The 25692-nt window shown below is 43.2% G+C and overlaps 1 protein-coding gene across 1 annotated transcript in view; it reads left to right on the forward strand.

Moving 5' to 3' along the window:
- Positions 1-25692, forward strand: part of kcnh8 (potassium voltage-gated channel, subfamily H (eag-related), member 8) — a 347288-nt gene that overhangs the window by 199364 nt on the left and 122232 nt on the right. Inside the window, exon 7 of the mRNA XM_080209769.1 lies at positions 24094-24301. Coding sequence (XP_080065895.1) covers positions 24094-24301 — 208 coding nt within the window. The remainder of the gene's footprint in view (positions 1-24093; positions 24302-25692) is intronic.

The raw sequence follows: 25692 nt of genomic DNA on the forward strand, positions 1-25692 counted from the left end.
AGTAACACCATAGCTTAAAAAGAATCACAGATGGTAACATTGCAAGGTCTCCTAGATTATTCCTTTCTGAGTCCACTAATACAGCAAACTTACCTCCTAATGCAAGCAACTTTTCTCCACAAACTGTAGAAAATCCATCCTAAATCAACTTTTGCATTAGACTTTAACTGCTGAATTCACCAAGACAAAGCTGGAGGAATGAAGATGACCTCTTCATCGGGTCTGCAACAGAAGTACAGAAACAGTGTTAGTGTTTGTGATGTGAAGATCTTAGGTGATGATGATGAAATCCATGAATTTGAATTTGTGGTTCTATGTGACCAGCTCGATGAAGTGAATGTTCAATATCACAGTCACTCACTGGAAAAGGAAATGTATCTTCATAATCACTGTCCTTGAAATATCTTCACTATCAGGCTCACTATCAGGTATTTTTCATTCCACTCTGCTGTCATACCGCAATCCAGGATGTGCAGATTAGGTTGAATGGCCATGCTGAATTGACCCTTAGTGTCCAAAGATGTGTAAATTAGTTGGATTAGAAATGGTAAATGCAAGGGATTACAAGGATAGGATGGGTCAGGTGGTGGGCCTGGGTAAGATACTCTGTTGGAGAGTCGGTGCAGTCTTGAAGGATAATGGCCTCTGCTGGCTCTGTTAGGAAGCTATAAGCATTGAAACCTAGCAGCCACTTAACCTACTTTGGCCCTGATAGAGACAATGCAAATTTATGATTGCAATTTAGTCATTTGATGTGAACCCAATCTTCAACTTCAAACTGTGATTCCATTTGCGCCTCTTTCTTGACATTTCAGCTTTACATTGTTGCTTCGTTACTTTTTTTCTCATCCTTTGCTCTGACATGCGCGCTGGATAGTGGGGCTGGCTTAAAAATGGTCAGCGGTATGAGAAAGTTATGGCCATTGTCCATTGTCTTTTGAGTTAGAGAGAGTGGGATGGATCAATACGTATGAAGTAGGATACGAATGGATTGTTCAAGTGTTTTTTTTCTTTCTGCCAGGCCAGCTCACTCTGTCCTTCATTACCTTGTTGAATTGTTGGACATCATCATTTGATTGTAGGTTGTATCATGATATCAGATGGCAGTGGATTCCTTAGTTTTCTAGGAAGTCTATGGACTGACTGGAAACAGACTGCGCTCTATTGTCTGTAGTGATAAACTCCAGTAAACCTCATTTGGTAAACAAATTGTCTGAAATGTCAGTTAGCGAAGTGATGCTCATAGAATTTATTCCAGCAATTTCCAGCCATTCACTATGTAAATCATGAATAATCAGTAGAAAGCATTTGGTTGCATGAACTTGTGAGATACTCAATCTCGGAGTTATGCTAATGAAGATGATCTGACCATCTGCAAATGAGATCGAAAACTATATCCTGATGTACAGGCTAACAATGTAGTCAGCGCTTGGTGATCAGTGCAGAAAATAAACTTTCTGCTCTGGAGACCATGTGTCAATCTTCATATCATAGAGACCTACAGTGTAGATGGAGGCCATTCAACCCATCAAGCCTGTACTGACCATAATCCCACCCAGGCCCCATCCCCATAACCCCATGCATTTACCCTAGCTAGTTCCCCTGACACTAAGATGCAATTTAGTAGATTTGTAGATTCGAGCTAGTGTTTACCATTTGCCAGTGGAGCTTTTGTGTTCAGTTTTCGATAATGGTTGTGACGTGTAAGCAATTAATTCTTCACTTTCTTCAATGTCCTTAAAGTATAAATCCAATGGTATTTCCTGACTTTTCTCGTGACATATGTTTCTTCCATGGATTGAAATGACCGAAGACTGGCGGAGATGCGGAATTCACCTTTAATGTATCAACTGCTGTTTGCTGTACAATTGTCCATTCCCATTGTGTCCATTCCCATTGTGTTTCTTTGTGCAATGGCTTTAAGAGGCTCTGTGATCTCTATGTGCTTAGAAACTAATTTATGATAAAAGTTGATAGTACCAAGAAAAGATGCTGACTCTTTCACATTAGATAGAGTCAAATGTGCATGAATGCCTATAATATATGTTATACTTCGTTCCAGCTTCTCTCTATCTGTGCACTAGAAGTCTGACCTCCAATAGTACAGATGTGTACTTGTGCTTGTTGAGCATCAAACTGTGTTGTTCAAGTCAAGTGAACAGCACTGATAACAGTTGATTGTGTTCTGGCTTTGTCCCTCATGGACAATGATATTATCAAGTAGGCTGAACATCCCCTTAATGCCGATGAGGTTGAACAGAGGATTATTGAAATGCACAAGATGCATAGTCCACAGGGCATTCTGCGATACTGAAGCACACCTTTGTGAGTAACAAAAGCTGCAACTTATCGGCTTTGCTAGACTAGCAAATACTATAGCTATACTAATTGTTGGACATCGTCATTTGATTGTAGGTTGTATTCCATTTCCAATTCAGCTTTATATTATTGTTTTGTGACTTTTTTCACAGCCTTTGCTCTGACATTCGCGCTGGATAGTGGTGCCGGCTTAAGAATGGTCAATGGCATGAGAAAGCTCTGAAATAGCTCTGTCACACATTAAGCTTCAAGAAGACTGTTAAATCATGAAGTGATGCCCATAGTTAATGGATCATAGACAATGGGTGTTTGTTTGGGGTGGTGGCTTTATTGACTGCCTTAAGGTTGACACATAAATTTGCTATTTTTGCACTCACCTGATGAAGGGGAGGCACTGCAAAAGCTTGTGGCTTGTGCTACCAAATAAACCTGTTGGACTTTAACCTGGTGTTGTGAAACTTCTTACTGTGCCCATCCCAGTCCAACACCAGCATCTCCACATCATAATGCACATGCCATTCCTCACTTTCTGGAGGAGACTTCTTCACTTGACCCTGGCATTTTCTATCATCATGCCTTGATGCAACCCTGGCAACTGCAGCTGAGGTGGAGGCAGTCTGCTGAGTGCTTTGCCAGTTGTCTGAGATGATCCTGGCTGCCACCCTCTGCGGTATGAGGCCAAGAGGGATCTGAACTGCCAAGGACCTCTTGTTCAGGTGCACCTTCAAAGGCTTCTGAAGGCACAGGGTTTACTAACAGAGGGTAGGAGAAGTGGCAGTTCATCCTTGGAACAATGTACGATGATGCCCTTGAGGCAGATTGCTGATGCCCTTTTTCCCTACAGGTTTTCACCTTCCTTACTCCAGAAGGAGAGGCACCTGGAGAGGGGTTAAGGTACTGCCATTCATTTTGATCATGGCTGATCATCAAATTCAATAGTCTGATCCTGCCCCCCCACTCCCTGCATCCCTTGATCCCTTTAGATCCAGTTACTATATCTAATTTCTTCTTGAAGTCTCAATGGACAAAAAATCTCTTGAAGAGTATTCAGGTCTTTGGTAGCTAACATCACGTCCATAATAAGTGTTGCACACACATATACTCCACTGCAACTGGTGCAACTTTCAAACTGTGAACTAGGTCCCACGATAGTTTGGCAGGGGGTTGGGAACCAAAGCAAAGGTGAATTAACTGAAAGGGGACCAGGCAGTAGGGCCACTGAGGCTCAGAGGAAGAGCAGGCAAGATGTGGTTGCTAATCAAAGAGAGTCTAGTGGATTGAAGTGCATTTGTTTCAATGCAAGAAGTGTAACAGGTAAGGCAGATTAATTTAGAGCTTGGATTAGTACTTGGAACTATGATGTTGTTGCTATCACAGAGACTTAGTTAAGGGAAGGACAGGATTGGCAGCTTAATGTCCCAGGATACAGTTGTTTCAGGTGGGACAGAGGGGGATGTAAAAGGGGTGGGAGAGTTGCACCACTAGTTAAGGAGAATATCACAGCAGTACTGTGGGAGGACACCTCCAAGGGCTCATACAGCAAGGCAATATGGGTACAGCTTAGGAATAGGAAGGATGCAGTCACAATGTTGAGGGTTTACTATAGGCCACTCAACTGCCAGCGGGAGATATGTAGGCAGATTTTGGTGAGGTGTAAAAGTAATAGGGTTGCTGTGGTGGAGATTTTAACTTACCCTATATTGACTGGGTTTCACTTAGGGCAAGGGGAATGGATGGGTCAGAGTTTATAAGGACCATCCAGGAGGGCTTCTTGAAACAGTATGCAGATAGTCCAACTAGGGAAGGGGCCATGCTGGTTGACGTTTCAGTAAGGGAACAGTTCGGGAACGGTGACCACAATTCAGTAAGCTTTAAGGTATGATGGATAAAGATAAGTGTAGTCCTCAAGTGAAAGTACTAAACTGGGGGAAGGCTAATTACAACAATGTTAGGCAGGAACTGAAGAATGTAATTTGGGGACAGATGTTTGAGAGCAAATCAATATCTGGCATGTGGGAGGCTTTTAAGTGTAAGTTGATTGGCACATTCCTGTAAGGATGAAGGATAAGTATGGCAAGTTTTCGGAACCTTGGATAATGAGGGATATTCTGAGCCTAGTCAAAGAGAAAAAGGAATCATTTTTCAAAGCTAGGAGGCTGGCATCACACCAAGCAAGCGTGGAATACAAGGAAAGTAGAAAAAAACTCAAGCAAGGAGTGTGAAGGCTAAAAGGGGTCGTGAAAAATCATTGGCCAGCAAGATTAAGGAAAATCCCAAGGCTTTATATACATATCTAAAGAGCAAGAGGGCAGTCAGGAAGAGGGTTGACCCACTCAAGGACAGGAGAGAGAATCTATGCGTGGAGCCAGAGGAAATGGGCGAAGTATTAAATGAGTACTTTGATTCAGTATTCACCAAAGAGAAGTACTTGGTGGATGATGAATCTGGGAAAGGGTATGTAGATAGTTTGGGGTCATGTTGAGATCAAAAAGGAAGAAGTATTGGAAGAACAATGGCAGAACCCTTAAGAGTATTCATGAAACACATTAAGGTAGACAAGTTCCCAGGGCCTGATGGGATATATCCCAAAATACTGAGAGAGGCAAGGGAGGAAATTGCTGGGGCCTTGAGAGAAATTTTTGCATCCCCACTGACTGCAGGGGATCCCGAAGGATTGGAGAATAGCCAGTATTGTTCCTTTGTTCAAGAAGGGTGGCATGAACAATCCAGGTAATTACAGGTTGGTGAGCCTTAAGTCAGTGGTAGGGAAATTATTGACAAAGCTTTTTCGAGAGAGGATTTACGCCCACTTGGAAATAAGTAGATGTATTAGCGAGAGGCAATATGGTTATGTGAAGGGGATTGGAGAATAGCCCAACGTTGTTCCTTTGTTTAAGAAATGTAGCAAGAATAATCCAGGTAATTACAGGCTGGTGAGCCTCACATCAGTGATAGGGAAATTATTGGAGAGGATTCTTTGAGACAGGATTTACTCCCATTTGGAAATAAGTGGACGTATTAGTGAGAGGCAACATGACTTTGTGAAAGGGAGATCAGGCCTCTATAACTTGATCGAGTTTTTTGAGGAAGTGACAAAAATGATTGATGAGGGTAGGGCAGTGGACGTTGTCTACATGGACTTCCATAAGGCCTTTGACAAGGTCCGTCATGGCAGACTGGTGCAGAAGGTATTCAGGGGATCAGAGGTGATCTGGCAATGTGGAAACAGAACTGGCACGGTCATAGAAAAATGTCTAACACCAGGTTTTAGTCCAACCGATTTATTTGATAATAGACTCACAAGCTTTCGGGGTTAGTCCCTTCGTCAGGTCACCTGACAGAGGGTAGCAGTGGAAGGGTGTGTTTGTGAATGGAGGACTGAGACAAGTGGCACAATCAGATTTGTCTTTTAGATCAATTAGTAGCTGCAGTGATAGCTGCCATGGAGAGCTTAGTTCAGTTCCATACATCAGATCTACTCTCACAGTGCTGGGACCTTTGCTGTTTGTGATATATATAAATGATTTGGAGGAAAAATGTAAGTGGTTTGATTTAGTAAGTTTGCGGATGACTCAAAGGTTGGTGGATTTGCGGATAGCGATGAGGACGATCAGAGGATATAGCAGGATATAGATTGATTGCAGACTTGGACAGAGAGATGGCAGATGGAGTTTAATCCAGACAAATATGAGGTAATGCATTTTGGAAAGTCTAATACAGATAGGAAATATACAGTAAATGGTAGAACAGTTAAGAGTATTGATAAGCAGATGGATCTGGATGTACAGGTACACAAGTCACTGAAAGTGGCAATGCAGGTGGAGAAGGAAGTCAAGAAGGCATACAGCATGCTTGCCTTCATCGGCTGGGGCACTGAGTTTAAAAATTGGTAAATCAAGTTACAGCTTTATAGAACCTTAGGACACACTTGGAATATAGTGTTCAATTCTGGTCACTACACTACCAGGAGGATGTGGAGGCTTCAGAGAGGGTACAGAAAAGATTTACCAGGATGTTGCCTGGTATGGAGGGCATTAACTATGAGGAGAGGTTGGAGAAACTTTGTTTGTTTTCACTGGAATGATGGAGGTTGAGGGGCAATCTGATAGAAGTCTACAAGATTATGAGGGGCATGGACAAAGTGGGTAGTCAGAAGCTTTTTCCCAAGGCGGAATAGTCAATTACTAGGGGGCATAGGTTTAAGGTGCAAGGGGCAAGGTTTAAAGGAGATGTACAAGGCAAGTTTTTTACACAGAGGGTGGGGGGGGGGTACTTGGAACTCGCTGCCAGAGGAGGTAGTGGAAGCAGATACGATAGTGAGTTTTAAGGGGCATTTGGACAAATACATGAATAGGATAGGATATGGTCCCCAGGGGTTTTAGTTCAGTCAGGCAGCATGGTTGTTGCAAGCTTGGAGGGCCGAAGGGCCCGATCCTGTTCTGTAATTTTCTTTGTTCTTTGATTCAATGCACATGTTCCATTGGGTGCTGAGGCCCAGTATCCAAGTACTTGTCTGGTACCTGTCTGTAGTTGCATATTTGCATTGCTTGATGCCATCATGAGTGCTAGTTAGAATCAGTGCAGAAGGAAGCCATTTGGCCCAATGAGCCTGCACCGACCATAATCCCACCCAGGCTTTAGCCCCTTAACCCCACGTATTTACCCTGCTAATCCCCCTGACATTAAGGGGCAATTTAGCATGGCCAATCCACCTAACCTGCACATTTTTGGACTGTGACAGGAAAGAAGAGCACCCAGAGGAAATACAGGGAGAATATGCAAACACCACACAGACAGTGACCTGAAGCCAGAATTGAACCCGAGTTCCTTGCACTGTGAGGCAGCAGTGCTAACCACTGTGCCAGTGTGCCGCCCCACAAGAAATGAAATTAATCACTTTCTTCATGCAGCAATTAACCAGTCTTGAAGACTCACTGTTTTAGTTTAGTTTATTTATTAGTTTGCAGTGACTACACCATGACACTTACCCACGTGGAGCCCAAGAGCTCATTAACACTTTGCAGCACTGGACCTAGTTTCACTTGTGATTCTGATTGTGATACTTGACAAGGCTGCTTTAAATGCTGCCAACACTATGAAACAGGACCAGCAGCATTCCCAGACAGGGGATGAACCCTTACAGAGACATCGTTAAAATATGGGCCCGCTTGTTCTCTGCACTGAAACATTATTCAAAAGCAGCAGCGCAGTTTTCCAAGAGGGTCAGATCGGCCGTTTGCAGCATTAAATAAACTTTTAAAATACTTACTCACATAGCCAGACTGATGCCGCTGGAGTGGAGGGAATGAGTACTTGTCTGAGTGCCTTTTAAGTATGGCAACTCCACAAAGTAATAGCCGAATCATCCATGTTGTGTCTACCACAGCCACATGATTGACCGAGCCCTTTCACTCTGAGCACTTTGTTGTCTGGCTGCCACTCGCTTGGGGCCAGCTATCTGGCTTCCAAACAGAAGTCCAGCTTACTTACTGCTATCCTTGGTCAAAGAAGACAGAGGGTAGCAGTGGAAGGGTGCGTTTCTGAATGGAGGGCTGTGACAAGTGGTATTCCTCAGGGATCAGTGCTGGGATCTTTGCTGTTTGTAATATATATAAATGATTTGGAGGAAAACGTAACTGGTTTGATTAGTAAATTTGTGGACGACACAAAGGTTGGTGGATTTGCGGATAGCGATGAGGACCATCAAAGGATACAACAGGATATAGATCAGTTGGAGACTTGGGCGGAAAGATGGCAGATGGAGTTTAAACCGGACAAATGTGAGGTAATGCATTTTGGAAGGTCTAATACAGATAGGAAATATACAGTAAATGGCAAAACATTTAAAGAGTATTGATAGGCAAAGGGATCTGGATGTACAGGTTCACAGGTCACTGAAAGTGGCAATGCAGGTGGAGAAGGTAATCAAAAAGGCATGCTTGCCTTCATCAGCTGGGGCACTGAGTTTAAAAATTGGCAAGTCACGCCGCAGCTTTATGGAACCTTAGTTAGGCCACACTTGGAATGTAGTGTTCAGTTCTGATTGCCACACTACCAGAAGGATGTGGAGGCTTTGGAGAAGGTACAGAAAAGATTTACCAGGATGTTGCCTGGTATGGGAGGCATTAGCAATGAGGAGAGTTGGAGAAACTTTATTTGTTCTCACTGGAATGGAATTTGAGGGGAGACCTGATAGAAATCTACAAGATTATGAGAGGCATGGATGGTCAGAAGCTTTTTCCCAGAGTGGGAGAGTCAGTTACTAGGGGGCATTGGTTTAAGTTGCGAGGGGCAATGTTTAAAGATGTACAAGGCAGACTTTTTACACAGAGAGTAGTGGGTGCCTGGAACCTGTTGGCAGGGGTGGTAGTGGAAGCGGGTACGGTCATGACTTTTAAGGGCGTCTTGACAAATACATGAATAGGATGGGAATAGAGGGATATGGTCCCCGGAAGGGAGGGGGGTTTTAGTTCAGTCAGGCAGCGTGGTTGGTGCAGGCTTGGAGGGCCGAAGGGCCTGTTCCTGTGCTGTCATTTTCTTTGTTCTTACTTCTGATCCTCCTATTGACGCATTCAATGCATTCAAGGTTCCAAGTGGCACATATTTAAGACATTGGGCCTGAATTTCCCATCATGTTGCGCCTATTTTCAGGCGCGAAAACTTGGTAAAGTCAGACGTGAGGCAAGTAGCACAATCTGTGCCCACCTCCGCGCCGGTTTTCCCTTTACCAAGGCCTGAAAATGGCCGCGATCGGAAATGGGCTGCATGCCCAACTTTACGGCATTTCCTCCTTTATCACCGCGTTTGCCCATCTGAAATTGGCGCGAAACAGACATGCTCCATATAAGTCCAATTTGGGTGCTCCATCAGTGAGGATTAGTTAGGAAGCAAGTGCCTAGTGTCCGATGGCTCTCTGCTTGAGATCAATGGGTTGTGGGGGGGTGGGGAGGAAGGGGGGTTCGCTGCCATTCTGCCTGAGATCAATGGGGAAGGGGGAGGAAGGGGGGTTCACTGCCATTCTGCCTGAGATCAGTGGAGGGAAAGGGGGGATCCACTGCCACTCTGTTTGAGATTGGTGGGGGGGGGAGGGGGAATCTGCTGTCACTCTGCCTGAGGCTGGTGGGGGAATAGGGGGAGGATGGATCACTCTGCCTAAGATCGGTTGAGGGGGAAGGGGTGTAGTTATTGAGTAGTTATTCTTCTCAATAACTACTAATGAAGGATTCACATGCCACTCTGCCTGAAATCAGTGCGGGGAAAGGGCAAGGGGCCTGTGATCAATCTGGGCGGTGGAGGGGGTGGAGGAATAAGGGGGTCAGTAATGTTGTGGGATGCGAGGCAATGTTTGTGGGGACGAGGGGGAGGCATTATCCAGCCCAGGAGGGATGTGGTTGGACAGCAGCATTCTGTCATTTTTTTTCTGCGCATGCACAATTGGAGGCGCCAATCAGAGCTGCAAGATTTTTGGCATATTCAACCCTGCCCACAGGTTTGTGCAGCGTGATTCGGAATTGGCTCTGGAAAGGGTGCAGAGGAGGTTTACCAGGATGTTGCCTGGCATGGAGGGGCTGGGTTACGAGGAAAGGTTGGAGAAACTGGGACTGTTCTCCTTGGAAAGACGGAGATTGAGGGGGGACATGATAGAGGTATATAAGATACTGAAGGGAATAAACAGAGTCAATAGTGAGAGACTGCTCCCTAGATTGGTTACAAATACAAGAGGACATGATTTAAGGGTGAGGGGGGAGAGGTATAATTTGGATGTGAGAGGAAGGTTCTTTACGCAGAGAGTTGTGGGGGTATGGAACGCGCTACCGAGTAGGGTGGTGGAGGCGGGAACGTTGGACTCGTTTAAGGTTCAGTTAGATAGGCACATGAGTGAAACGAGGATGGAGGGTTATGGTAGGGGTTATTAAATAAGGGTTAGAACCTTGGGAGACACCGGAAAGGCAGGCTTGTGATTAACGTTTTTGTCTTTTATTCCGCAGGTGGAGGTCCACCTCGCCTCAAACGAGGGGCATGCACACGGTGGGTCGTGCGTGGGCTGCTCTTGGAGGTTCCGGGAGTGGCTTAGTACTTCGTGTCGGTGTGTGTGCTTGATCCTGGACCGGTAGACGGGCGCCGCAACAGCTTGGTGACTAGCACTGCTAGCTGTGCAGATACATGGATTTGGGCCTGTGTCTGTGGGAGTTTGTGCATTCTCCCTGTGGATGCGTGGGTTTCCTCCGGGCGCTCCGGTTTCCTCCCACACCCCAAAGGTGTGCTCTTAGGCTGATTGGTTTTACCAAATTGACACTATTCTCCCCTGAATCTGGCTAAGTCAGGGGTTCTATTCGTAGACACGCAGGGTAGAATAGGTGTAGAGTGATGCGGCGGCGCGGGCTTGTTGGGCCGAAGGGCCTGTTTCCCGTGCTGGGTTGTTCTTTGTTCTTTTTTTTTGCTGATAATTTTTCAGGCAAAGTAGGTATGGGAGTGCCTGAGAACGGGTCTAAAAGCCAGAGCTGAAACACTCCAAATTTCAAGTCCACCCAGCACTTAGAATCAAAGTGGCAAAATAGGACCCATTGTCTTCAAGTGTTGAGTCCTAACATCAGGTGAGCGACCCCATGTAGAAGTGGGAACAAGGAAGCCGTTCGACAACTTTCCACCCTTAAAAAAAAAACACATTAATGGAAAGCAGCTACCAAGCCACTCGAATGGGGCGGTCGAGGCTGTCAACCAGGGAATCCTGGGAATGGTTCACAAAGCCCATGAAGTATATCAGACTGGTCTAGCTGGGGACTCACTGTTAGCAGATGTCAGGGGAGCCTAATGTTTATTTCTGGGAGGAGCAGAAGTGTTCTACAAGAAAATAAAATTACTCTGCTGTGCTTTTGCACTCCCTCAATCCAACCCCTAGCAGTTTTAAGAAATGAAGAGAAATTAAAATTTTGATAGCTGGTGATTCTCAGGCCTCTTATAAAAATAATAGTCAGACCCCAGTGAGTTAGCATTTGATGCAAGAACAATGTGAATAAGTCTACCACTTCATCTCCCCAGTTTCTGATGGCTGGGGGAAATGAAAATGAACACATTAGGATTTTTTACCCCTTGAGAATGAAAGTAGAAGTAGAGCCATGTTGCAAAACTATTAAAGAGATTGGTTAGACCACACCTGGAATACTGTGAATAGTTTTGTTTGCTTTAGTGAAAGAAGGATATATTGGCATTGGAAGCAATCCAAAGAAGTTTCACTAGGTTGATCGCAGGTATGGAGGAATTTTCTTATGAGGAGACATTGAGTAGGTTGGGCCTGTATTCAGTTGTGTAGAAGAATTAGAGACAGCCTTATTGAAACATATAGGATTCTCAGGAGACTCGACACGGTTGATGCTGAGAGGTTGTTTCCCACTGTGGGAGATCTAGGACCAGAGGGCATGATCTCGGAGTAAAGGGCCATCCATTTAATGATGTGGAGATGCCAGCGTTGGATTGCGGTAAACACAGTAAGAAGTCTCACAATACCAGATTAAAGTCCAACTGATTTATTTAGTAGCAAAAGCCATTGAAATCTGAACTGAATTGTGAACTGAAGTCCCACTCACGTGATGAAGGAGCAGCACTCTGAGAGCTAGTGGCTTTTGCTACCAAATAAACCCGTTGGACTTTAACCTGTGTTGTGAGACTTCTTACCATCCATTTAAGACACAGATGCAGAGAATAGTGAGTCTGTGGAATTCTTTATCACAAAGAGCTGCAGAAGCTGGTCTGTTAAGCATGTTTAAGGCTGACACAGACAGATTTTTAACCAGTAAGGGAATCAAGTGTTATGGGCATAAGGCAGGAGAGTGGAGTTGAGGATTAAGGCTGGCATGGTGGCACAATGGTTAGCACTGCTGCCTCACAGCACCAGGGACTTGGGTTCAATCCCTGGCTTGGGGCACTGTCTATGTGGAATTTGCACATTCTTCCCGTGTCTGCATGGGTTTCATCCGGGTGCTTCAGTTTCCTCCCACAGTCCAAAGACATGCTGGTTAGGTTGATTGGCCATGCTAAATTGCCCCTTGGTGTCTCCAGATGCATAGGTTAGAGGCGTTAACGGGGATAGGGCCCGGGTGGGATTGTTGTCAGTGCAAACTCGATGGGCCAAATGGCCTTCTTCTGCACTGTAGAGATTCTATGATTCCATAATTATCATATCAGTCAGTCATGTCCTCATTGAATGGCAAAGCAGACTCGATGGGCCAAATGGCCTACTTCTGCTCCTTTGTGTTTTGGTCTTAATTCAGGAGGGCTATGAGAGATGGAAAGAAATAATTAGAGGGGGAGAAAGCTCGTGTGGAATATGAACACCAGCAATGTAACACTCCTTCTTCTGTACAAATTTTGTGCTCAATGTGTTCAGGGATTCAGAAAGTAATTTTATCAAATGTCTTACTGATGAGTGACCTCACTATAAACATGTTATACTCTGGTACAGTAATTAGTGTGATTGTGCGAAGCAAGTCAGTGAGATTTCTCAAAGGAATTTGCATTGTGAAACTGCCAACTCGATTGTTTAACTCCAGTCATTTCCTTGAAATATCATTGTTAACAAGCAAGGTGAGGTAATGTCCTTCACCTCAAGCTTCCACGATATTAACAGGACATTCATTTTCAACTTTTAGTCAGCCAGAAGATAATCAGGAACATCAGTATGACCTGAACTCCCAGCCTGGTGAATCGGGTCTAATCAAACTTAGTTCAGAAAGAGTAACACATTTGTGCACTTCTATCATTCTCATCCTTTATTCAGCTGAGTATGTCCCCTCAAGTGGCTTCACTCTTTGTGTCAATGTCCAGCATGGCAGCACACTCTGATGCTAAGACATCTGAAGGCTGAATAAGAAACTGTTGAGATAACCAACGCCAGCTTCAGGGATTATGTTGTTATGTCTTGCTGCTGCTACTGTTGATGTGCATCATTTAAAGTATTTCAAAAGCTTATATTTGGAAAAGATAACAAGGAAGAGTTGTCATTTTTGAATGCTACTTTGAAACCATTGGATGTATTATTTATGCTCAGAATGTAAGAATTATACAGTTTGCTAAGTTTAACAAGCATCCTTAAATCAGAAAAGAATCCATGAAATGTCCATGCAGCAGCAATTACACATCATTCTTTTTGATGGTTGATCAGATATTATACAGACTGAAAACATGGCAGTAAAGCAACAGGAGTATTTATGTACACTCCATCATACATTCTTCACAATAACTACTAGTGAAGGATTCACATAGAAATGATTGTTTGACTTGATTTTTGCAGTTGGCAGCAAAATAGTGCATTTCCTTGCAAAACAAATTGCCATTGCATTGCAAAAACTATGAAATGGGGTAATGACTCCTCTGGAAAACCGATACTCATTTCTGTCTTAAACTATATAATCATGAATTAGTAGAAGATGAGGGAAGAAGTTAGAAACAGTTTTCTAAACCATGGATAGATGTCCATGGGCATGATATTGTCGTCAGCGGATTTGGATCCCCCAGGAGAATATTCCCAAGTTATGTGCCACAGGAAGTGGTGTTAAGACCGCTACTATTTACAATTTTCATACTATTTTCAGGGGAGGCAGTGGCATTGTGGTATTGTCACTGGACTAGTAATCCAGAGGCCCAGAGCAAGATCCTTGGGTTCAAACCATGGCAGACGGAGAAAATTGAATTCACTACAAATCATTAGAATTCTAATGATGACCATGAAACCATTGTCAAATGTTGTTAAAACCCATCCAGTTCACTAATGTCTGCTATCCTTATCTGGTCTGGCCTAAGTGTGACTCCAGATCCACAGCAATGTGGTTGGCTCTCAAATATACCTATCAAATGGACGGCAGTTAGGGATGGGCAAATGCTGGTCCACCCAGTAACACTAACATCCCATGAAAGAATATTTTTAAAAATTAATGATTTGGATCTGGTGTTGGGAGAAAAGATCTGTAAGTTTTCAGACAATATCTAGATGTATGCGAGTGATCAGCCTGAAAAGAATGCTTCACTTTTGGAAGTAGGTTTTGATTATTAGAAGTATTGGTCCACGTTTGATAATGACGCTTAAACATGGGCACTTCAAATTGCACACTACAGGGTTCAGGTTTAAAACCAGTGGTAAAAGAAAAAGATCGAGATGTTTTAGTGCATGGCTCCTTAAAGGTTGATGACTGGGGGACAATGGTGTTCTGTAATGTCACTGGACTAGTAATCGAGATACCCTAGGAGCCATGATTGCTGGTATGTAAACAACTTTTTCTCAGATATAGGATGAAATTTTCCCAAAATCATTCACAGTGTTGGAATAGGCAGGCGAAGCTATGTGAAATTCATTGGCTATTCACAGATACCTTTTCTTGCCTGATTTAACAGCACTCTGTACAGTTCAGAGTGCTGGCAAGGATCACACAGCCAGCTGGAGGGGCAGGGTCTAAACACGCCAGCAATGCCAGGATTCTGAGGTCAGAACAAATATAAGGCCTGCTCTCCCCCATCCCCCCATGAAGATCAAGATGCGTATCAATCATCTGGGCATTCCCTGCCCCACCACAATGCCAACATTGGGGCATCTACCACATGCAGTCATTGGGCTCTTCACTCTCCCCCCCATCCCACATAAGAGAAATCTCTCCCAATGGAGGAGGGTTACTCTCCCGTGCCGGAGTCATAGAAAAGAATCATAGAATCCTGGCAGTGCAGAAGGAGGCGCTCTGTCGTGGCGAAAACGGTGGAAAGGCCTAAAAGTTCCGACTCCAAACACAGAACTCCCATTTTCACAAAGTTGGGAATGGGCACGGGACATGCTTCACGCATGTGTGTTTCATGGTGGCAGCTGCCTCCACACGAGTCAGATTTTGGTAACCTAGGATTGTGACACTCGTCATATGCAGAGTATACCTGGTAAGAGCAAGACTGAACTTTGTGTTTTCCTTTGGATAGGCAGGGTACCCTTCAGGAGATGTATGGTTCCCTTTGGAAATAGTCTTAGAACATTGTTGGAGGAGGAGGAGGTCAGGTGCCTTTTGAGGGAAGTCAGGTGACCATTTGGAATTGTTAAAATTAAGCATAAATGGACATCAAGAGTCAATAACTCTGTTACTATCGAGTTCACAGTCAACAGACCTGTCAAAAGCAACTGTCAAGAGAACCTGTGAAAGGGATCAGTCAATCTGTCAAAGCATTTAAATGTCATGCCCTTTAAAACTTTGCAAAAAACTTATGTTTTTTTTTAAATCCATTGCCTGCTATTTCACTCTATCTGTTGACGTAGGTCTGAGTGCTTTCATTGCTGGATTACTGCTACATGACTGGTTTCAAAACCATTCATTATCATACTTGAGTGACTGCCATTTCAGTTTGATGGACAAACACAAATGATTGTACAGTCTTTAAAGTGAGACTATGAATTCAATGCTTGTTGTTATAAGGAATTATATAATTGAAGGAATATAATTATCTCAACTCTGCATGGATCCTGAGGTCTTCCCATGGTGGATACTAGGTGAATTGATGTGATAGGTATACGGCAAAAGGTGGTAGATTGTCAGGGTAGGGTGAAGTTTGGCATGAGTTGACCCTAAATTGATATGAAGCTATAAAATGAGATGGGTGGTACAAGAGTATGAGGGTTTATGAGTGTGGGTATCAGCCATAAGGTGTCATGGGGTGGCATGGATGAGGCAGAGTGGTGAGAGCTGGAGAGACGTTTCATGTTATATCCGTTTTAAAAAAAAACTTGGATATAGTGCTCGGGCCACAAGACAGCCCACCTCCGCACTCCAGCATTCTCCTCACTACTTCCAGGGTCACCAACCTTTAATATTGCCTGGTGTCTACTCCCACCCTGAATAAAGACCGAATGCCTGGGCGGCAACTTTGAAAAGTCAATTTTGCTGAGCCAAAAGTTCTTTCTCTGCACACAGAACTCATGGATGAAAGTTCAGACCTTTGCTTTCCACTCGCTGTGTTCTTGTGGAAACTAGATAGGTTAAAGTATGTTAATTTTGGACATGAAGATACTTTAAGCAGTTGTCTCCAATAGGGTGTCCAGGATGAAATTTCCACAACTGTTGCAAAGGCAGTTACCGACCTGTTTCTCTCTCTCCAATGATGGGCAGAAATGGTATTAGTTCAAGGTTGCTGCTGTTTTGACTCCAAATGAGACCAATAGCTCTGCTAAAGGATATCTTTCCATCCTTTTTAATTGGCTATTTATTTCTCTGGTTTAAATAATTAATACCATGTTAAATCTCAGTTGGAGTGGGTTAATTGGTGTGTCTATCACCCAAAGTAGTCTTATCTTTGTATGGCCACTTCCACATGAACTGTGCAAGTGTAAAGTCACTCACATTGTCTTTATAGACAATTTTAAACAAAGGGAAGTAACAGCTCAAAAAATTGTGAGCATCCTATTTTTTCTAGAATGTGGAGAAATTATTTCTTTGTGTGGAAACCACTTAATACAGACTTTATTGTATTCTTGTTGTATTATGTAGAAAATTATAGGTTGGAGTAGGTATTTGTTTTCTTTTCTACAATGCTGGCATGATGCAGAAAGCAAAGAACTATAGAAATTCCAAGGGTGAAATTTCAAAAATAAGGAGAGAGTAAAAAAAAATTGGCAAGTAAAATTTAAGGAAATGCAATGATGTTTTGTGAATAAAAAGCAAGAGGATTTCCAAAGAAAGAATAGGGCATATTAGAGACCAAAAAGGTAACTTGTGTGTGGAGGTGCAAGACGTGAGCTTCATTTTTAATGAATATTCAGGCAGTATTCTTCCATCCTGGGACTAAGAATCCCAGAGAATCCCAGCCTAAGTCCCGTGGCAGGACAGGAATGTGGACTGTTTCCTGCTGTAGAGGCTGGCAGGAAAACACAGCAAACCTTCAGGCCCAAACCTCATTAATTATGTACCCAGGTGTTCTGCACCATCTTCGGTGGCAGAGCAGACCTGATGGCACATAGTCCACCGTTCTATTCGCTTGCCATTAGAAAAGACACCCAAATTACTGACCCATTTTCAAAGAAAGAAGATGGACTTCTAGAGCTTGAACATGGATCTCCTGGAATGTTCTGAGGCTGGTAGATGGACCTCCTCTGGGACACCGAATTTGGAAGACCTACCTGCAGATGTTGCTCCCATACACTGCTGTGATGTTTCAGGGTCCAGGGATACTAGTGGCTGCCATCCTGAAGTCTGGAGGCAGCTCCAGGCATTGTTCAGGTGAGCCCCAACATCTGTACTCCGGCATGTTTTTCCGCTGGCCCTGCTGAGAATCGGTCATGAGTAGTCAGGCCTTCATTTGCATCCCATTGACAGGATGAAAATAAGGCTGACGCTGGCCTCTAGTGGGTTTCCTAACCTGCCGTGACAGGCACCAGCAGAAGATCCTGTGGGAAATTCATGCCAATGTAAAACTGATTTTTGGGCTTCCTGCCAAATTTTCAACCCCTCCCCCCCCAAGCATCATTGAACCCACTGGCAAGGGCATTGGAGAATTCCACCCTTTGTCTCTATTTTCACAAAAGAGTGGGATAAAGCAGGACTTTAAGTTATAGGAGGTGTGTGCAATATTGGGTGGGTTAAGTATAATAGGGTAATGAGTGTCAGTGAGGGTAGCACATTTAATGTTGTCTACATGGAATTTGGCAAAGATTTTAGCAATGGCATATTGGTCATAAAACTAATAGTTCATAAAATCTAAAAGTCCAACATTGACTCAATGGCAACAAGCGAAGGGTAATGGTCAGCAGCTGCTTTTGTGACCAGAAGATCATTTCCAGTGGAGTTCCATTCCAAGCCTTGATACTGAGTATCTTGTTGTTTGTGGTATATATCTCAATGATTTAAATTTAAATGTAGGGGACATAATGAAGAATTAGATTATATATAAATTGGCCCTGTGGTTGATAATAAGAAGGAAAGCTGTAAACTGCAAAAGATATCAAGGAACTAGTCAGATCCAACAGAACGATGGCAAAGGGAATTCAATTCGGAGAGGTGTGGCATAATGTTTTGGCAAAGGCATACAAGGCAAAGGAATACAAAATAAAAATGGTAGGATTCTGAAAAGCGTGGAGAAACAGAGAGACTATGGTGCGCAGACCTTTTGGCTTGACAGGCAGGTCTGATGACTCTACGCATACAGGATATTTTACATTATTGGTCAATGCATAGGGACTAAGAGCTGGGAGGTTGCATAAGAAATATTTAGAACACTAAGTAGATCACATCTAGAGTACTGCATGCTGTTCTGTTTCCTGCAAAAGTGATGCAATCACACTAAAGAAGAGATTTATGAAGATAACACCACAATTGGAAAATTGCCACTATTGAGAAAAGGCTGAGTTTGTTTTCTTGGGGCAGAGGTTGAGAGAAAATTTAATTGAGGTGCATTATGACTGAGTATATAAGAAGGACCTTTTACTGTTAGCAGTGAGTTCAGTAAGCAGCGGCCATGGACTTAAAATAAATCGTAGAAGGATTAGATCAGGGTTGAGGATTATTTTTTTCTTCACCCAGAGGGTGCAGAGCTCTGGAACTCACTGATTCAAAGGGTTGTAGAGGTTGATATCATCATCGCATTTAAATATTTGGATACGCACTTGTGGTACTGCAAGGACTGCAAACAAATAGATGGAAGGCGGGGTTACACTGGATAGTTTTTTTTATTCAATCACATGGCCTTGTATCGTCTCCTTCCGGGTGGTAAAGTTTTTTATATTTCTATATTCTATAAAACAAGTTTGCAATGTTCAACAATCAGCTTAGTCTGATTGTAAAACAGTATCATCCTAATTCATATAAACCGGAATGATTATTGCCAGGCTTTGGCATCCTGTCAAGGTGAAGGGCTGCTGCATGATTCCAGTTTCCTGCAGTTAGGGCAGTTAAATGTCAAGTATTATGAGACTTGAATGAATATGATTGGTGGGTGAGCTTTCCTCAACATTTCTCGACTTATTAAATTTGCCTCTAATTTTCTGAATTACAAGATGTCACTGGCCTGAATTCAAAGACTTCTCTGTGGGGTTTTATCTGACTTTGAATAAATGTAATTTTAGTGATAACAAGCACCAGTTTTCCAAGTCCTCCCAGCTGTCTCCTTCCTTCAAAAGACAAGATACTTTATTATTCAGTCATGGTATCCATTTGGTCATAGTTTTCCACTGCCTTTTATTAATAGCATTTCCTTTTGTACATATTAAAAGACACTGTTAGGGTACTCCAGCTCTGAAAAATGCCACTGCTTTAAAAAAAGTGGAGAACGTCTACTTGGGGAAAAAAAACTGAGTTCAGAATCTTCTGATTTAGAAGGAAAGGGAAACGAGAATGAAATTATTCAAGTATTTTGAATTTTAGGCACCATGGATGAAGTAGATATAAATGGGTTCTGTTACTGCTTCACTGTTCAGCTCTGTGGAACTGCCCTATAGATCCATTCCAATCTATTTGTAACATTTTGCTTCCAGCAATGACATCTCTTCCTGTTTCCTCATGCTCATTTCTGCATTGTCACATAATGGGAGGAATTTTAACCGATAAGAGACAGGTTTGGGTCGGATCAAATGTCTCAAAATTCTAAGAAGCAGTTTCCCTGACATAAACCCATCTTGTCTTGGCTTTAACTGAGGCCAATAAGTCAGTGGGTAGCTAACTTGCTCCCAGGGGGTGGGGCTGAGACTTTAAATATGATAATAAGGCTGAGCCAACTTGTCATTTACTTCTTTGACTTCAGCTTGATAGTCAGCCAGGTTTCACAAGTGTCCAGGATTCCAGGCTCGGATGGTGGATCCAGGAAATGAATATCTTTACACCTACCTCCTGGATCCTGTATGGTTGCCTACTTAAGCATTCCCATTACAGGCATTGATCTTCGTTCGGAGACTGCCAATCCAACTCCCTCTTCCTCATGCAGGACCCTGAGCTTTCTCCCCCTACCAGGCCTCTTATCCTACTGTCACTCATTCAAATCTCCTGCTCCTTGACCTTACTGCCAAGACTTCCAATTCCTCCTCCCCTCTGGCCTTCAATTTCAACCCCCTCTCAGTCCTCAATCTCCCCTCCCAAGATGCTGCCTTCCCTCACCATGAAGCCTCTGACACCAAACGCCCCAAACTCCATCTATCAACAAAGCCCTGTTCACCACCCAGTAACCGCCACTCCACCCACCCATAAACCAACCACCAGAACTTTCAAACTGCAGCCTACCTGAACAACCATGAATCCACCACACGCCTCCATCCACCCCCCTCTTGAATGAATGCCAACCCCATCAATTAGTTTTAACTCCTGGGCAGGGAATCAATTGGCCAAGTGAAACATGAGCAAGAATCTTGATTTCCAGGTTCCTTGAGGTGAGCCCCTGCTGTCCTGCTCCAGTCAGCTGAAGTTAGTAAAAGTTCAGCTCATGTAGCTTCAGCTTCCCACCCCTTCCCCGCCACTTCTTCATTTCCTCATTCATAAATTGCCTCTTGCTATACCAGGGCCAGCCTCAATATGTGTGATATTGACACCCATCTCTGGCTCTTCATCATTTCTCTCAACTGTCACTACTTCCATAATATCAAGTCAAAATTTCCTTCAAAACTAAATGTCAGGAAGACATAAACCATTGTTTTCAGACATATTATACATTCTGCCCTTTATAAGGAATTTTCCATTGCTGTCAGGGTTAAACAAGCTATGCAAGATCCTAATGCCTTTTTCCTGGACTTGGAGACTTCTTCCCTTTTCTTCCCTGCACATTCCAGTGCTTTTTTTTCAATGTTGCATCCTATCCATCACCAAAACTGCTTGCTTCTGCCTCTGTCTCAACATTTATCACAACCTTTGTCAGCCCAATCTTTAAGGTTCTCTCATGTCTTTCCCATTGGCCTGCTCTCCTCCTCCCTCAACAAACTCCATCTGTTCCAGCTACCTGTGCCCTGTTTCACATTGACCCCGCAGCTCTAACTTACCTTCTCTCTGGCTTCTGAGAGTGGCAGGATATTTAAACTTAGCAGCTAGTTCTGTTAAAAAAAGGGGGAGGGGCTTCTTTTCCTCTGACTGTCCAGGTTTAAGGAGCGCAATACCCTACACAGTTTTTGTCTGGCCTGAGTCTGAAGACTGGGCAAAAAAGGAGAGGCTGGATTTCCAGGTAAGTAACAAGCAGCAGAATGGCAAGTTGGTTCTAACTACCACTCCATAAAGTTCAGGTCCAATCGTACTCAGGTATCATTGACCTTCTTGAGCTCCCAAAACATTGAATTTTAAATCCATGTATTCAAATCACTCCATGGCCCTGCTCCATCGATCTCTGCAATTGGTTTCAGATGCCTTCGGACCTCCACTTTGGCATTATTTGATTCAGCTCCCTCCTCCTTTCACCTCATTATTGATAATGGCATATCTCCAGCCACTTTAGCTTTATTCTCTCAAATTTTCTCTCTAATTGAACTGCTTCTCCACTTTCTCAGAAGATTTTGATCACTGCCTCTAACTTGTTGTTCAGGGCTGAATATCTGTTCCTCTGTCTTTTATTTTTCTTCCCATTATAGGGAGTGATGCAAGTATGCATTTGAGAGAAGATTTGGCTGTCTGTTGTGTAAGAAAATTAGGAAGTAGGTGATACTGGACAAAAGTCATGAATGCTCTCACCACAACTCAAGGGCATGACTACATGGCAAAACCACCAGCTATTCAAAAGTGAAATCTAGAAGTACTTCTTACACACATAAGATTACAGAAATCAGAGCTTTGTCTAAGACAGCTATGGAACCAGAGTCAATTGAACCTTTAAAGGGCAAGATTGTTGGATTTTCATTGGTCAAGACTTTCAGGTTATATGAAGAAAAGATGATTAAATGGAGTTAAGGTACAAATCATCCTTGATATAAGTGACTGAAAAAGCTTGACGGGTTAAATGGCCTACTTTATCCCAGTCCACATCTGACTTAAACATTAGTTGGTGTAATATTACAACAGCAGAATATTTATACTTTCTCCTTACATTCTAACATATTTTAACAATGCCTATTTGTGATTGCTATTAGCCAATAGCATGGTGAAGTTTTACTGATATAAGTTAGCTGGATATTTCACTGTTACATAATTCAGTAATAATTAAGTCTGGGCCAAGTATATCTCAAATAAATGGTTTGAGCAAATAGGCTTCACGCATTTATCAACATTTTAATATTCTTGTACAAATGAAAGATAATCCTAGTAGATCAGAAATTATCTAATTTATATTTAAAAAAACAATTATAATATTGCCTTTGGAATATAATTGTGGTTATGTATTGTTATGGTCACACTACCGCAAATATACTAAATGTGGTTCAAGAAATGAAATAGAATGATATATAAATGGCAATGTACCTGTGAGAACTGAACAGCAGCTGAAAATTAATTTGATACAAAGAATTTGGCATGAATACTATAGATGGAATTTTACGAGAAAAATTCTAGGTGTTCAGCTATTCTAAAAACAGGAGAGTTGCAGAGCCATTGTTTTGGGTGAGCTTTTACTCCCAATCTTGTGCATAAAGTGCATGAAATAATGGGCTAGACTGTTTCTAGCCATGGCAGGCAGTGAGCTGGGCTTAACTCACCTGCCAGCAACAGAGAGAGCTAATGCATGTGTGCAGACTTCTGCATCTGTGCATGCACAATTCTTATAGCAGAGGCCTGACAAAAGAGAGAGAGAGATGTTAGGCTTCTGCTGCTGCAGCCAGTCTGAACCAACCCCCACCTTCCCCTATCCCGCAATCACAGTGCCCAAAATTGTAGCCCCCACTGCCGCCTAGACTGATTGTGTCCCCCCTCCCCCCCCACCAATCTCAATGTCGAGTGGCAGCGAGCCTCTCTCTCTCTCCTGCATACTGATCATAGGCAGAGTGGCAGCGGTCTCTTCCCCCAACCCTACCGAAACGATCGCTATGCGGAGTGCGCAGCAGCCCTCCCTCACTGAGCAGGCAGCCCCGTCCTAGCCCCAACGCCTCCAGGCCTCCCCCATAGGCCCCACCCCTCCAGACTCCAACCCACTAGGCTCCACCTACATAGACCCATCACCTTCGGCCCACACCCCTGGTACTGCCCAAGTGCCAGGGTGCACATTGGTATTAACAAGGTGCCAGGCTGACATTGCCCAAGGGTCACCCAACCCCTCGCTCTCAGCTTCTCGAGGGGGGGGGGGGGGGGCTCAATAGCTTCCAGTTCCACCAGCGAGGGCAACATGAGTGTTCCCGGTTCATGTGGAGCAGGTGTTTCCCTCACCTGAGACAGCCTCTCCCAGCGAGGGCATTAAAGCACGTGAGTCCCGAAAATGGAACACTGGGCTCACTAAACACATCCAAATTCATATTGAAATATATTTAAATAAATTATTCAGCCTCTCACCGGAAATTGATGACAGACTGACTGCGCTGGAAATCTGGTTCCGGAAAGATCACCACAGGTGCAAAATCAGGCGTGATCTCGATTTCCCAGCTCTCGCGTGATTTCACTAGCCCAGGGAGCCCGTAAAATTCCACCCAGTGAGTTATCGGAGGGGCCATCTATGTCAATTTTAATATTTTGGAGGGGATGCACAATTTATGTCACTCAGGTGTCTGTGTTTATGATCATTCTCATGGATTGTCTGAGATAAGTTGAGGGAAACACTTATAGCAGTATAGAGGTACATTTAATCTGCTTATTTTAGATCTGCTTCATAGAATGTACACTGATTCACTCTGTACCCTCAATTGTATTTGTCCTTTTGCATTTTTGTTAACAGGTCTCAATTGTTCACCTTCTTAAAACAGTGCGCCTCTTACGTCTGTTGCGACTATTACAAAAGCTGGATCGATACTCCCAGCACAGCACAATAGTCCTAACCCTGCTGATGTCCATGTTCGCACTGTTGGCACACTGGATGGCATGCATCTGGTATGTTATTGGCAAAATTGAAATGGAGGGGAACGACCCACTTACTTGGGACATCGGTAAGTCTAATCACTCTTGCAGCATTTTCATGTAATGATTTAAACTGGAATTTAGTTCAAATTATTCATGCGCTATCTTGACAAAAGTAAATATATCTGTTTTCCCATTTTGTTAAAAAGGTAAATTAAGGAATTTGCGGCTTGTGACACCTTTGAAAACAGAACAGGCCAGAGATAAGACCTCAAAGCTTGTCTCTTTTCTTGCGTGGTTCCGTACTGGGAATGTGAGATCTGTTACTTTACCCCATACTTCTAACGGCTGTTAGAAAAAATACAACGCTATTCAAATTATGCTAACTGAGTCAATTTAAACGTTTTTCATTGCTGTTAAAAGCACTGGGAGCAGTGAATATTGTAAAAAAAACACTGATTGAATCCAATTGTCTTTTATTTATTTTGTCATTTATTGCGCAGGCATTTTCACGGAGAAATCGTATTTTAACATAGATCCTTCAAACAGTAACAACACAATGATTAGTGATGCTGATGTCTTCTCAGTGGACTTGTGTAACAAATGACAATAGATACTTGAATATAAATAGCATTAACAAGCTGGTCTAGTGCCAAAAGTAAGAAAGCTTCACATGGCTGTTAAGCATGCTGATTCCCTGTCTCTCTAATAAGTTCTATGATGAGAAGCTTTACAATCAAATGACACTGAAATGAAAGCTGCAAGCGCCAATGAATGAGAACAAATACCAGTGTAAAGCAGTTGCTGTACTTGATGCAATGCTGTTCACATATATCTAATACCTTGTAACAGAAGCTCTGAAGTATTAATATTTATTTCATTTCTCAGACTGAAAGCTCGTTTGACAATTAAGGTTGAATTTTGTTCCAGTTAAAGGTCACCATGTATTTTTTTAAATATTCTTTCAATGGAAGTGAACGTAGTTGGCAAGACCAATATTGGTTGTTTATTTTATAAAGTTTTATTTATTAGTGTCACAGGTAGACTTAGGTTAACACTGCGATGAAGTTACTGTGAAAATCCCCCAGTCGCATAGTCTGGCGCCTCTTCGGAGTACACTGCAGGAGAATTTAGCATAGCTAATGCACCTAACTAGCATGTCTTTCAGACTGTGGGAGGAAACCGAAGCACCCAGAGGAAACCCACGCAGACACGGGGAAGAACGTGCAGACTCCGCACAGACAGTGACCCAAGCCGGGAATTGGACCCAGGTCCTTGGGGTTGTGAGGCAGCAGTGCTAACCACTGTGCCACCATGCTGCCATGCATTGACCTCATTTATATATGGCTGCCTGTTACCAAGTGATGGTGTGGATGGCAGTTTCCTAGACCTGTCCTGCCCTGTACCTATGAAAGATTGTACAGCAGTTCCCAGGTGCAGGATGTGTCGAGACTGGTTGCTAAAGACAGAAGTAAAATCC

The sequence above is a fragment of the Carcharhinus amblyrhynchos genome, chromosome 2 (genome assembly GCF_965287045.1).
Source record: "Carcharhinus amblyrhynchos chromosome 2, sCarAmb.v2.hapA, whole genome shotgun sequence".
Classification (NCBI taxonomy): Eukaryota; Metazoa; Chordata; class Chondrichthyes; order Carcharhiniformes; family Carcharhinidae; genus Carcharhinus; species Carcharhinus amblyrhynchos.